Below are 13145 nucleotides of genomic sequence, written 5' to 3' on the forward strand. Positions count from 1 at the left end.
GACAAGATATCACGACCACAGTGGAAAATTGAAAAAAAAAAAGCCTCAAAATTCACCTCTAATCAGATTCCAAACAAGCCATGGTTTACCATCGCAACCATTCACACTGAACAGAGAAGACACTTAGGTGAGTGGACTACGACTGCTGGTATTTGTGGGAAAAACTGTGTAATGGGGCACATACACAAGAAAAATCAGTCCCTCCGAGATTTTGAAAACAGAACAATTCATCCAAATTCAGCAAATCCCAATTAATTCTGCACAGCATTAAAATTTGTAGAATCATCCCAGCTTTACCGCAAATTTGACTCATTTCAATGTACAGATGCGCACATCCTATTGATCCGCTCAGCCCCTCTCTCTTGATCATGATGCTTATTGCTGCACCTGCCACACACATAGTGAGAGGATTATTGTACGCAGCACAAGGCTGCTGTTACCCTGCGATTATTAACGGGTTTAATGACTTGAGTTAAGCCATTTCTGTGTTGCTGTGAGCAGCTCCATGCAGCTTACTCCAGGCAGAGCTGTTTCCTGCAGCACAGAGTCAGTAAATTCAAACATCTTTCATAGTGAGGACACATAATTTCAGACAAAATTTAACCGACTGGTTTAGAGCGCTGGATACAGATTATTTTTCGAGTAACTGTAGGAGCTGTTTAACATTACGAATTATAAAGTGTTACAAAGCTGTCGGAGGCACACCTGGCTCTCTCTCACCTGACAGTGAAGCCTGTGAAGCACCCTGTGTTTCATCTGTTTCTGCCTCATCTGAAGTGTCGTCTATTCATTCTGTCAATCACTGTCTTTACATTGAGGTTGGTCCATTTCATCCTTGTCGACCTTGCTGTTTCTAAATCTTCCTGACTGGCTCTAACTTTAAAGACAAAAAACCTTTGGACCAGCTAAGATTTTTTTTTAAAATACATGTTATGTTTTTGCCAGTATTGGTTCTGAAAATGCAACAAATCATAATGTGATCTTATGTAATTGTAACTTTCAAAGATTAGGGCTTTCCTGACTACCATTTTCTGGGCTCCAGAGCTTCAGCTCCCCATTTAATAAATACCCAAATAGCTGAATATTTGGGTCCTAGTTAGAGAAACTGCCATGAAATTAGGCATTTCAGGCTACAACATTTCCAAAAACAGCCCGCGAGTTTCAGGCCTCCAGAGTACCATGTTGAGGTTTTATTATATAGTATGTTAGTATCTATCTTGGTGGAAAGTTTAATGAGATCCTTGGAGGATGAAGTAATTTAACAGAAACTTTCCACAGACAGTTCATCTCTGAATTTTGGAGATGAACACACACCAGGTGCATGTCAAGGTCAGGTTATCTGTGAATGAATAAAATGTTCCGGTACATTTCGTATGTTAGTTTTATCATGAAAGCGATAGTTTGAAAAATGTTTGCTTGTAAAATCTGCCCGTTTCAATACTGTACATTTAATTTTAGACAACACTGATGGAGGATGAGTTTAACGTAACATATGTAACTCTTGATGGGCTTGTTGAAGTTAAAAAATATGGATATGTTTATTTTTTGATTATGTTTACAGTATATATTCTAATAATCTGCTGTAATTCTACAATAGTGTACCTCATCTGCACAAACAAAAACCTCCATGATCCGATGTACATTTTCATTGCAGCTTTATTACTGAACTCTGTCCTTTTCAGCACTGTTGTCTACCCAAAGCTTTTGATTGACTTTTTGTCTGAAAAACAGATCATATCTTATTCAGCGTGTCTCTGTCAGTTTTATCTATTTTACGTTGTAGGTAGTTCAGAGTTCTTACTGTTGTCAGCCATGGCCTATGACAGGTATGTTTCGATCTGTAAACCTCTGCAATACACAACTATCATGAGAAAAACAACTGTGAGTATTATCCTGTTTTTTGCTTGGCTTCTCCCTGCAGGTCACATTGCACTCCCAACAATACTGAGCACTGAAGCCAAACTGTGCAACTTTACTTTAAAAGGAATATTCTGTAACAATGCAGTTTACAGGCTTCACTGTGTAACGTCCAGAGTAATCACTGTATATGGTGTTGTGGCTTTGTTAGATCTTGCAGTTCTGCCTATGCTTTTCATAATTTTTACATACACAAAGATATTTTTAATAACATATAAAAGTTGCAGAGAAGTGAGGAAAAAAGCCGCAGATACCTGTTTACCCCATCTGCTGGTTTTAATCAGTTTCTCTTGTTTGAGTCTCTACGATATCAGTATAGCTCGACTGGAGTCTGATTTTCCCAAAACGGCACGTTTAATAATGATGTTACAAATCGTTTTGTATCATCCTTTGCTTAATCCGCTCATATATGGGCTCAAAATGAAAGAAATTTCTAAACACCTCAAAAGGTTGTTCTGTCCAGCCAAATGACTTGATGTATTAACTTATTACTAAGGTAATGTCATTTTTTAATGAAATAATCACGAGTTCTAATCACAAGATTTTTTTTTTTTTTTAAAAAAAGGTATTTAATGTACGCACTTACATCTACATCAGACTGACTTAAGCTTTAACAACTTAAAACCAAATTTCTGTAGTTATTCAAAACAATATTTTTATTCTACATTACTAAATCATCACAACTTGCATTTATACTACTCTCTGTGTTTAACTTATTATCATTATTTTAGGTTGCAAACCTAAATCACGTTAAAAAGTAATGACATTCATATTCAGATCTTCAGCTCTGGGTGTTCTGATCTAGTTAAATATTGAAATTCAGCAATATATATATGGTATTAATGCAGATGCTTCATGTTAACACAAAATTTAAAGTGTGAATATGCATGTGTTCCAGAAATGTTTCTCATTTATTGTACTTTACAGATTGTTATTTTTGTAACATATGTACTTCAAAATATTTTTTTGAGCAGAAGTAGAAGTAGTAGTACCAGTAGTAGAGGCATCAGAATGAGAAATGTTAAAACAAATTAAACCTTAAAATAAAACATATATTGTTGTCAAGAAGTTATTTCCTTATTATGCATGCATGGTCACTTATCACGGGCTCGTCTGCAGTTGTAGAAACCGCTGACACCCGTTTTCCACCAAATTTGCTCTGGTTCCTGAACTATTCAGTTCAGGACTCTTGCTACTTTAGCACTGAGTTATCAGTCCATGTATCCACCAGATCAACTGTGCTCAAGGATGTGCCATCTGGGGACGGCACTGTACAATGCACAACACAAGTGAACGTAAGATCACACTGATCATGTGCAATTACAGATTCAGTTCAAGAAATTATTGTGATCTCTATGTGTTTAGGTAATCAGGTAGCTGTCCCTGCCAAAGCTACGTGGATGTTACTTAGCGAATGCCTCACATTTACACACACACACACACACACACACACACACACACACACACACACACACACACAGTCAGTTTAATCAGTTTAATATCCCACCAAAGTGAATAAACTGTAAACTGCAGTGTCAAGAACTCCTAAATCTTCTTTGTTATTGACATAATCATTTTGTTCATGGTTATTATTTTTCTACTATTCAGAGTTCCAAATTGATAGTTTAGTATATTTTATAAGACCAATTTCATTATTTTACTGACATGTTTTTACCTTTTCGCAAATGGTGCCCCACATGTTGATTTAATTATTTAACACAATTCATAACTATTCTAATAATCATTAATTATTTCTGCCATTTTAAGAGCCACAAGTTCCCAACAATGTATTCTAAATTTATGTATTGTGAATCTGTTTCCATTGCACTTAGTCACATTTATCTTTAATGGATAAATCAACTTTTCTGCCTCCTCCAAGCATAAAAACATGTTTACAATATTTCAAGATTTTTCAAAGTTTTGGCGTTTCCACTCAGTTTTTGTATACGCAAACTGAGAATGTGGATGGTACGCCTCACATCAACTCTGCAATGACCTTAAATGTAATGTGATAAAATTGCTAAAGGAGGAACAATGTAAACCATAAATACCACCTCACAGTTTTAATACCTCAACAAACCAGTCAAGCTATATTTACAGTTTGCATCCATGTCTGTCCAATTCATATGTAGCTATGACAGTGTTCACAATACTTCAGATATGGATGTTGCAAAATGCTACAAATTCTAAAAAATGGATGATTCATACACATCTTTAACCCGGCAGCACAGAAGATATCTACAATCAGCACAGTTTAAAGATTAGTGTCACCAATTTAGAATCTGACAGAATGTCTCCCTTCATTTCCAGAGATGTGATGTTAAATAATGACCAGAAAAATGTTTCTGCAAATCATTTCAATGTCAAACGTTGACCTTTGAGCTTTGGGATATGAAATGTCATAACTTCATTATTTTATACTTTTTATATATTATATATTTTATACTTAAGTATGTATATAAGTTATTTGTGTGAAACTTTGTAAGTATTGATACATAAATTCTTGAGTTATGGCCAAAATATTTTCTGTGAGGTCACAGTGGCCTTGACCTTTGATCTCCAAAACCAAATCATTTCATCCTTGAGTCCAAGCAGATGTTTGTGCACAATCTGGGGAAATTCCCTCCAGGTGTTCTTTAGATATCTTATTCACAAGAATGAGAAGGACTAGGTCAGAGTGATCTTGACCTTTGACCTATGACCACCAAAATCTAATCAGTTCATCATAAAATCCAAGTAGAAGTTTGTGCCAAAACTGAGGAAAATCCCTCATGGCATTCTTGAGATTACTCATTCATGACACAAGGTCACAATGACCTTTGACCGCCAAAATCAAATCAATTGAGTCCAAGTGGATGTTTGTGCCAAATTTGAGGAAATCCCCTTAGACCATTCTTAAAATATCATATTCACAAGAATCAGAATGACCACAGTGATTTTTGACCACTATATTCTGATCAGTTTGTGATCAGTATATTCTGATCATTTGTGCCAAATCTAAAGAGATGGGACAGATGCAAGGTCACAATGACCATAAAGGATTTACTGTATGTGCCAAATGTATTGAAATTTCCCCAGAGTATTCTTGAGTTATCACATTCAGAAGAAAGAAAGGGAGCTGGTAACTGTAACGTTGGCCTTTGACTTTCAACCACCACAATCTAACCAGATTATCCTTGAGTCCAAGTACAAGTTTGTGCCAAATTTGAAGACATTTCCTCAATGCATTGATGAGAAATCACCTTCACAAGAATGGGAGGGACAATCCTAAAAAACAGTTGGCCACAGCTGTCACCAGCAGAGAGGCATAAAAAAGTTAGGGAACTGCATACACCCATGTAAACAAACTTTAACACCTGCGGGTTCAGGCCTCCAGAGTTTGAGGAAGTTGTTGACATGATACCAGCTCCTGTTGGAAGAGTTAATGAGATCCATAGAGGGTGAAGAAATGTCTTAAAATATTTCGTCTGACTCAAACAGTTCAGTTTCTGATCTCTGTGAATGAACACACATCAAGTGCATTTAAAGGTCAGGTATCTGTGAATGACTTAAACTGTCAAATACAATGTTAATCTGCAAAGCAGACGTTTATTTATGCCTGTTATACAATCTGCCTATGTGGGTTTAACTTGTGAATTTCTTGATGGCTGATGAATTGAATGTAACTTATATAAATCTTTATGGGTATGATGAAATGGGCAATTACAGGTATTTAATTTTTCTGAATATGTTAATAGTATATATTCTATCAGTAAGCTTTAACATCATCATTGTGTACCTTATTTGGATACACAAGAACCTCCATGAGCCCATGTACATTTTCATAGCAGCCCTGCTTCTGAACTCTGTTATTACCAGCACTACTGTGTACCCAAAGCTGTTAATTGATATTTTATCTGAAAAACAGGTCATAACATATTCAGCCTGTCTCTTACAATGTTTTCTATATTACTCAGTCAGTGCTTCAGATTTCTTGCTGTTGGCAGCAATGGCCTATGACAGGTATGTGTCTATATGTAAACCTCTGCAATATACAACTATCATGACGAAAACCGTAGTGAGCATTATCCTGAGTCTGGCCTGGTTTCTGCCTGCTTGTCAGATTGCAGTCTCAACAGTACTGAGTGCAAATATGAAACTCTGTCATTTCACTTTAAAAGCAATATTTTGTAATAATTCATACTACAATCTCTTCTGTGTGACATCAGTAGTACGAGATATAAATGATATGGTTACTCTGTTTAATGTGGCAGTTTTACCTATATTTTTCATACTTTTTACATACACCAGAATACTTATAATATCCTATCGAAGTAGTAGAAATGTCCGAAAAAAAGCTGCACAGACCTGTTCACCCCACCTGATAATTCTCATCAGCTTTTCCTCTTTGTGTCTCTATGATGTCCTAATTATTCGACTGGATAAGGGATCTAATTTACATTTTATTATGACTTTACAAGCATTTTTGTATTATCCTCTCTTCAATCCGGTTGTCTATGGACTTAAGGTGAAAGAAATATATAAACACCTGAAGAAGTTGTTGTGTCCAGCCAAAATGATTTGATGTATTAATGCTGATTACTTCAACATTTTCCACCATCATCAACAATATTTTTATTCTACATTATCAAGTCATCACAACTTGCCTTTGGACTGTTCTCTTTGTTAAACTGTACTGTCACGATTTTACGTAGCAAACCTGAACTCTGTTTACATGTAATGACTTTCATACTTGTGCCATCGGCTCTGGGTGTATTGATCAAGTTAAATATTGAAATTTAGCAACATATATTGTATTAATTCAGATGGCTAATGTGTTAACACAACATTTAAACTGTCCATGCATGTGTTCCAGAAATATTTAAATATTTCTCATTTTATTGCACTTAACAGATTATTTTAATATGATGTTTACTTCAAACTCTTTTTTTTTTGTTTCTCAAAACAATTTTTGCTGCTCTCAACTGTTCAGTTTCTACTGTTTCTGCTGAATCAGTAGAAAATCTTTGTTTTCCACTTCAACCAGTGAATTTTGATGACGTGTGCTAGAGCAAATGGGTAAAGAAACATTGTGTGTGTGTGTGTGTGTGTGTGTGTGTGTGTGTGTGTGTGTGGTGGTCAGTGCCTTTGTTTTCATGTCAGAGGCCTTTTGACGAGGTAGGTCTGTTAGCAACTATTTTTTTTTTTAAAGAACAATGAGAAATGTAAAAATGAATAAATAAACCGGAAAATAAAAGTTAATGTTACTGTGATTATTCCCTTATTCAAGTTCAATTTCAAATTATTTTTTTAAAATATGGCATAGGGCATGTTAAGGAACATTTACATATAAATGTAACAGATTATAGATTATAGCAGATTATAGTCCAGTTTTTGGACCTCAGTATTTCTCAATGTTTGTGATGCCACAATGGCCTTGACCTTTGACCCCCAAATCCTAATCACTTCATTCTTGAGTCCAAGTGGAAGTTTGTGGCACGGACAGACAACCGACAAACATAATGTGTCCTGCCTCGGCTATCGCTGCCGTGAAGACATACATATGGAGAATTTTGAATTTCGGTGAGTACCAAGCATTCAGGTCAGGCCTCGCTAAAAGACTGCACTGATTTAAAGTCATTTTATGAAAGGACAAAGTGTAGAGGCTGGTGCTCAGGGTGTTCAGCTGTTAGTGTTTGTGAGCTTCAGTCTTCCTCTGCTCATATTTTAAAGGTCTGACCTTTCTAACAACAACCATCTCCGTGATATGCTGATTACAATTTAAAAAGCCAGCAGCTTGGTTTTTGATAAAGCTATTTTAAATGACTCCTGTTTATGTGCTTATGGATACGGAGTCATTCTGTTGTGTTCAAGTATGAAAAATATAAATTCATGATGCAGAAAAATAAAAGTCTTAACTTGTAAAAGTCCAACAAAAACATAAAAAAAGGAGACACAGTGTCCAGTCGAGTGAGAGTTATCTCCCACAGATGACTTTATGCAAATATTACTTTGGTTTTTATGCTGCTTTTATCCTGTAAATCTAGTCAATCTCTTATTTTGTTAAAACGGTTCTAAACTCACCCGGTGGAGCCGTGGAGGTGAGGAGAAGAAGGGGACTGACGGCTGCTGATTCAGAGGACACGGGATGGACATCTGCAGCATCTGAAACAAGATGCAGCAACATTAACAGCATGTCCAGTAAAACAGCAGAGAAAGACTCTACTGGCCTGCATGTTAATGATTTTTATTCTTCCACTTCTGAACAAAAATACAGATTTAATAATAACACACATGTATTTTGCACTTTTATTGCTCAGATGAGACCAAAACTATTGAAATGTTTGTTTGTTGTTGTTCATTAAAGCATTGTATACATAAATATTTTTATATTCACTCAGGGCTTTATTACAATTAAAATGTAGATATTCACGTACTATTGCTAATTTTCTGTTACTTCATTTTTTTAAATTCATAATTTTACATATTTCAAATAAATCTTCACCCAGTTATTAAAAGCACTGAGCCATCTCCGCCAGATTACTCATGGTGTAATTCATAACCCAACACAAAGATTACAAAAACCAGCATAAACCACCACGGTCTGAACAGACAGATGCTGAACGCCAACAAAAGGTGACATTTACTTTCTGGAACATCAAACAGCAAACTTAACAGCAAACCACAATCTACTCGGTCCATCACAAGGCACGATAATGAGGCGTCGCTACAACACGGCCTACAGCCAACAATCTTAAAATAATAATTACTGTTTTTTAAAGATAGTAAAAGTGGTGAGACATTCTTTTTAAAACTTTATCATTATTAGGTTGTTATGAATTTGTCACTTTATAAATATTCAGGTAATTTCTTATACTTACAGATAGCTAATTTTGAGATCAATTCTTCTTTTGCTGCTCATTGCCTTCTTTCCATGTTTTTGAAAGATATCAAACCATTTTTGATCAGGTTTTAAAGGGTTAAAGCCCTAATGGCAGACTTCTCCCAACAACCATAAAACAAATTAACATCATTTAACAAAAGTATAAAATTCAGCTAAATAATAACAGTCAAGGTTCATAAAAATCAAAAGTAAAATTAAAATAAAAGTTATAATAACTGTAAATGTTAATAAAAAAAAATTAAAATAACTGTGAAGTTTCATAAAAAATAAAATAAAATACAGTTTAATGACTGTAAAAGTTCATTAAAAAACAAAACTAAAAAAAATGATTATAATAACTGTAAAGGCTCATAAAAGTAAAAAATTAATAAATAAATAACATTTATAATAACACGCCTTCCTGTGAGGAAGAAGGGCCTGGGGACTCAGGGGTGGGCTCTCCCATCTCTGGGGCTGAGGTTGCCGAGGTGATCAAAAAGCTCCTCAGTGGCAGGGCACCGGGGGTGGATGAGGTCAACCCCGAGTTCCTTAAGGCCCTGGATGTTGTGGGGCTGTCGTGGTTGACACGACTCTGCAACATTGCGTGGACATCAGGGACAGTGCCTCTGGACTGACAGACCGAGGTGGTGGTCCCTCTTTTTAAGAAGAGGGACCGGAGGGTGTGTTCCAACTATAGGGGGATCACACTCCTCAGTCTCCCTGGTAAGGTCTATTCAGGGGTACTGGAGATGCCGGATAGATGAACCTCGGATTCAGGAAGAGCAATGCGGTTTTCGTCCTGGTCGTGGAACTGTGGACCAGCTCTGGACCCTTGGCAGGATCCTTGAGGGTGCATGGGAGTTTGCCCAACCAGTGCACATGTGCTCTGTGGGCTTGGAGAAAGCATTCGACCGTGTCCCTCGGGGAGTCCTGTGGGGGGTTCTCCGGGAGTATGGAGTATCAGACCCCCTGATACGGGCTGTCCGTTCCCTGTACGACCAGTGCCGGAGCTTGGTCCGCATTGCCAGCAGTAAGTCGGACTTGTTTCCAGTGAGGGTTGGACTCTGACAGGGCTGTACTTTGTCACCGATTCTGTTCATAACTTTTATGGACAGAATTTCTAGGCGCTCCAGGGTGTTGAGGGGGTCCGGTTTGGTGACCTCAGGATTGGGTCTCTGCTCTTTGCAGATGATGTGGTCCTGTTGGCTTCATCAGGCCGTGACCTTCAGCTCTCACTGGATCGGTTCGCAGCCGAGTGTGAAGCGGCTGAGAATCAGCACCTCCGAATCCGAGACCATGGTTCTCAGCTGGAAAATGGTGGAGTGCTCTCTCCAGGTCGGAGATGAGATCCTGCCCCAAGTGGACGAGTTTAAATACCTTGGGGTCTTGTTCACGAGTGAGGGAAGGATGAAGCGGGAGATCGAGAGGTGGATCAGTGCGGCGTCTGCAGTAATGCGGACTCTGCACCGGTCTGTCGTGGTGAAGAGGGAGCTGAGCCGAAAGGCAAAGCTCTCGATTTACCAGTCGATCTTCGTTCCTACCCTCACCTATGGTCATGAGCTTTGGGTAGTGACCGAAAGAACAAGATCGCGGGTACAAGCGGCCGAAATGAGTTTCCTCCGTAGGGTGGCTGGGCTCTCCCTTTGAGATAGGGTGAGAAGCTCGGTCATCTGGGAGGAGCTCGGAGTAGAGCCGCTGCTCCTCAGATGAGGCAGCTCGGGCATCTAATTAGGATGCCTCCCTGACGCCTCCCTGGTGAGGTGTTCAGGGCACGTCCCACCGGTAGGAGGCCCCGGAGAAGATACAGGACACACTAGAGAGACTATGTCTCTCAGCTTGCATGGGAACGCCTCAGGCTTCCCCGGGAAGAGGACGAAGTGTCCAGGGAGAGGGAAGTCTGGGCTTCCCTGCTTAGGCTGCTGCCCCGTGACCCGACCCCAGATAAGCAGTAGAAAATAGATGGATCGATGGACAGTTATAATAACTGTAAAGGTTCATAAAAGAAAAAAAATAATAATTAAAAAACAGTTAGAACAGTAAAGGTTCATTAAAAAACAAAACTAATAAAAATCATTATAATAGCTGTAAAAGTAAAATAAATAAATAAAAAACAGTGATAATAACATTAAAGGTTCCTAAAATAAGTTATAATAACTGTAAAGGTTCAAAGTAAAAAAAAAATAAAATAAAATACAATCAATAAAAAAGTTACGATACCTGTAAAGGTTCATAAAAGTAAATAAAAATAAAATAAAAACACAGTTAGAATAACTGTAAAGGTTCGTAAAAAAAAACAAAAACAATTATAATACAAGGTTCCTAAAAAAGTTATAATACCTGTAAAGGTTCATAACAGTAAATAAAAATAAAATAAAAACACAGTTAGAATAACTGTAAAGGTTCGTAAAAAAAAAACAATTATAATAAAAGGTTCCTAAAAAAGTTATAATACCTGTAAAGGTTCATAACAGTAAATAAAAATAAAATAAAAACACAGTTAGAATAACTGTAAAGGTTTATAAAAAAACAATTATAATAAATGTAAAGGTTCCTAAAAAGTTAAAATAACTGTAAAGGTTCATAAAAGTAAAATAATAAAATAAAAAACAATTTTAATAACTGAAAAGGTTCCTAAAAAAGTTATAATAACTGTTAAGGTTCATAAAAATAAACGGTTGTTTTTAGCTAATCACCATATTAGCTTAAGCACTTTACACTGCATAAATTAGCATAGCGGCTAGCTAAGTTTATCTTTGTTTATCGTTTAGCAGATTTCGTTAACTATTTAAACTTTTTAGGACTCACTGCTGGTTAAAGTCGCGTCATCTCCCGGCAGGAAAACACGGTTCACTAGTTTGGACGTTTTTTTTTTCAGCCGAAAACTGTCAAAATGGAGCAGCTAACGCTAACGCTGCTGTGGCATGAGGCCAGCACAGCGAGACGTGCGTCATCGTAAATCCCGTGACGTGCTCCGTCATTTCCTCCGAAATCCAAACTGATTCCCGCGCTGCTGACTCACTCCGCGGACCTGTGATAGTCGAAGATTTATTCTGAGTTTGCGGAGTTATCCTCATTGTTTTTCTTTTTTCTGTTTCCTGCCTGCTGCTGTCTGAGTTTCAAAATAAAGGCACGGAGGGGAAGTCAGGTGAAGTGCGGGATCAGGTAAAACGGGACTGAGGCTGCAGTGATACACCTGTGTGAAATCCAAGTGTGTTTCCCCGTCGATATGTGAAGCTCGACCCAAACCCTTAGTTTTTTGTTTGTTTGTTTTTAAATGGTGTGATATTTATTTCTTATCTTAATAGTTTTATTAAGAACTCAGATGTGTTTTAATTATTTCAGCGCTTATTTTTTACTTAAAACACATAATTCACTCATAATTCTACTTTGAATTATATATGCATTTTGTTAACAGCTTTTATTATACTGTATCTTTTAGGCCTATCTAATCTTTAATATAGCGTATTTTCAGATGTTTTTGTTATTCCCTCTTCTATATTTCCACACTCTTTTTTTAATGAAATCTTTCAAAAGTCTTAAAAATGCTAATTCTACTATCTATCTATCTATCTATCTATACACAGACATTTTTTTCAGCACTTTTAGAGTCATTTTCTTGTTTGTTTTTACCTTTATTTTATTTTTTGTTTATTTTCAGGTTATTTTCTTGTGAAAAAAAAAATCAACTAATTGCATGCTTATTTTTAAGCCATGTCTTGATACATTGCCTGTGGCCCTCTCCCCATGTGTTAGAAAGAAATAAAACCAATTTGCTCCGGTTTCAAAGGGTTAAATGTCTTCAAAGGATCACAGAAATCACATCTCACCTCTCTGCATTATTATGACATTTATCAGTGTTGACCCTTTACAACCTGAGCTTCTTTTTTTTAAATATTGGAGGAAGGCACAAAAAATTACTCAAAATTGGCGCAAAAAATCTGTAAACTGTAAATTAGCACAAAAAAAGACTGAAAAAACAATCATTTAAAAAAGAATGACTTGAAAATTTTCTAATATACAAACTTGTGTACATACTTCCATGACATGTAAATATTATTATCATTATTCTTCATCTTATTATTATTAATTTCATTATATTTTCGGAAAATTCCCCCCAATGCAATAATTTCATCTTGTTTTAAAAAACAAACCAACAAACAATAGATAGGTCATTTTTTGTCATCTTTTGTCTAATTTCTTTCAGTTTGCAGGACACCTTATGTCAAGTTGCTCGTTGCCTTATTTCTCCAAGTTTCTTTTTAAAGAAAACAATACATGTTTTTTTGTTCAGGTTTAAGACATTTTAATGCTTGTAAACGGCGTAACACAGCACAAGAAAACTGATAACAGTCCAGGCGTTAAAGGG

General features: G+C 36.7%; 2 protein-coding genes across 2 annotated transcripts; both read left to right on the top strand.

Annotated features, from left to right (window-relative positions):
• The first annotated feature begins 1464 nt into the window (after nucleotides 1–1464).
• On the top strand, nucleotides 1465–2388 carry LOC121965548 (olfactory receptor 1500-like). Its single transcript, XM_042515690.2, has one exon. The coding sequence runs from the start codon at nucleotides 1468–1470 to the stop codon at nucleotides 2386–2388; it is 921 nt and encodes a 306-aa protein (XP_042371624.2). The 5' UTR covers nucleotides 1465–1467.
• Nucleotides 2389–5545: 3157 nt separating this feature from the next.
• LOC121966537 (olfactory receptor 6N2-like) lies at nucleotides 5546–6481 on the top strand. The gene has a single exon (XM_042516617.2). It carries the CDS (start codon nucleotides 5561–5563, stop codon nucleotides 6479–6481), a length of 921 nt encoding a protein of 306 aa, XP_042372551.1. The 5' UTR covers nucleotides 5546–5560.
• The last annotated feature ends 6664 nt before the right edge of the window (nucleotides 6482–13145 follow it).

Source organism: Plectropomus leopardus, chromosome 10 (assembly GCF_026936395.1).
Source record: "Plectropomus leopardus strain MGB_pleo_1.0 chromosome 10, ASM2693639v1, whole genome shotgun sequence".
NCBI lineage: Eukaryota > Metazoa > Chordata > Actinopteri > Perciformes > Serranidae > Plectropomus > Plectropomus leopardus.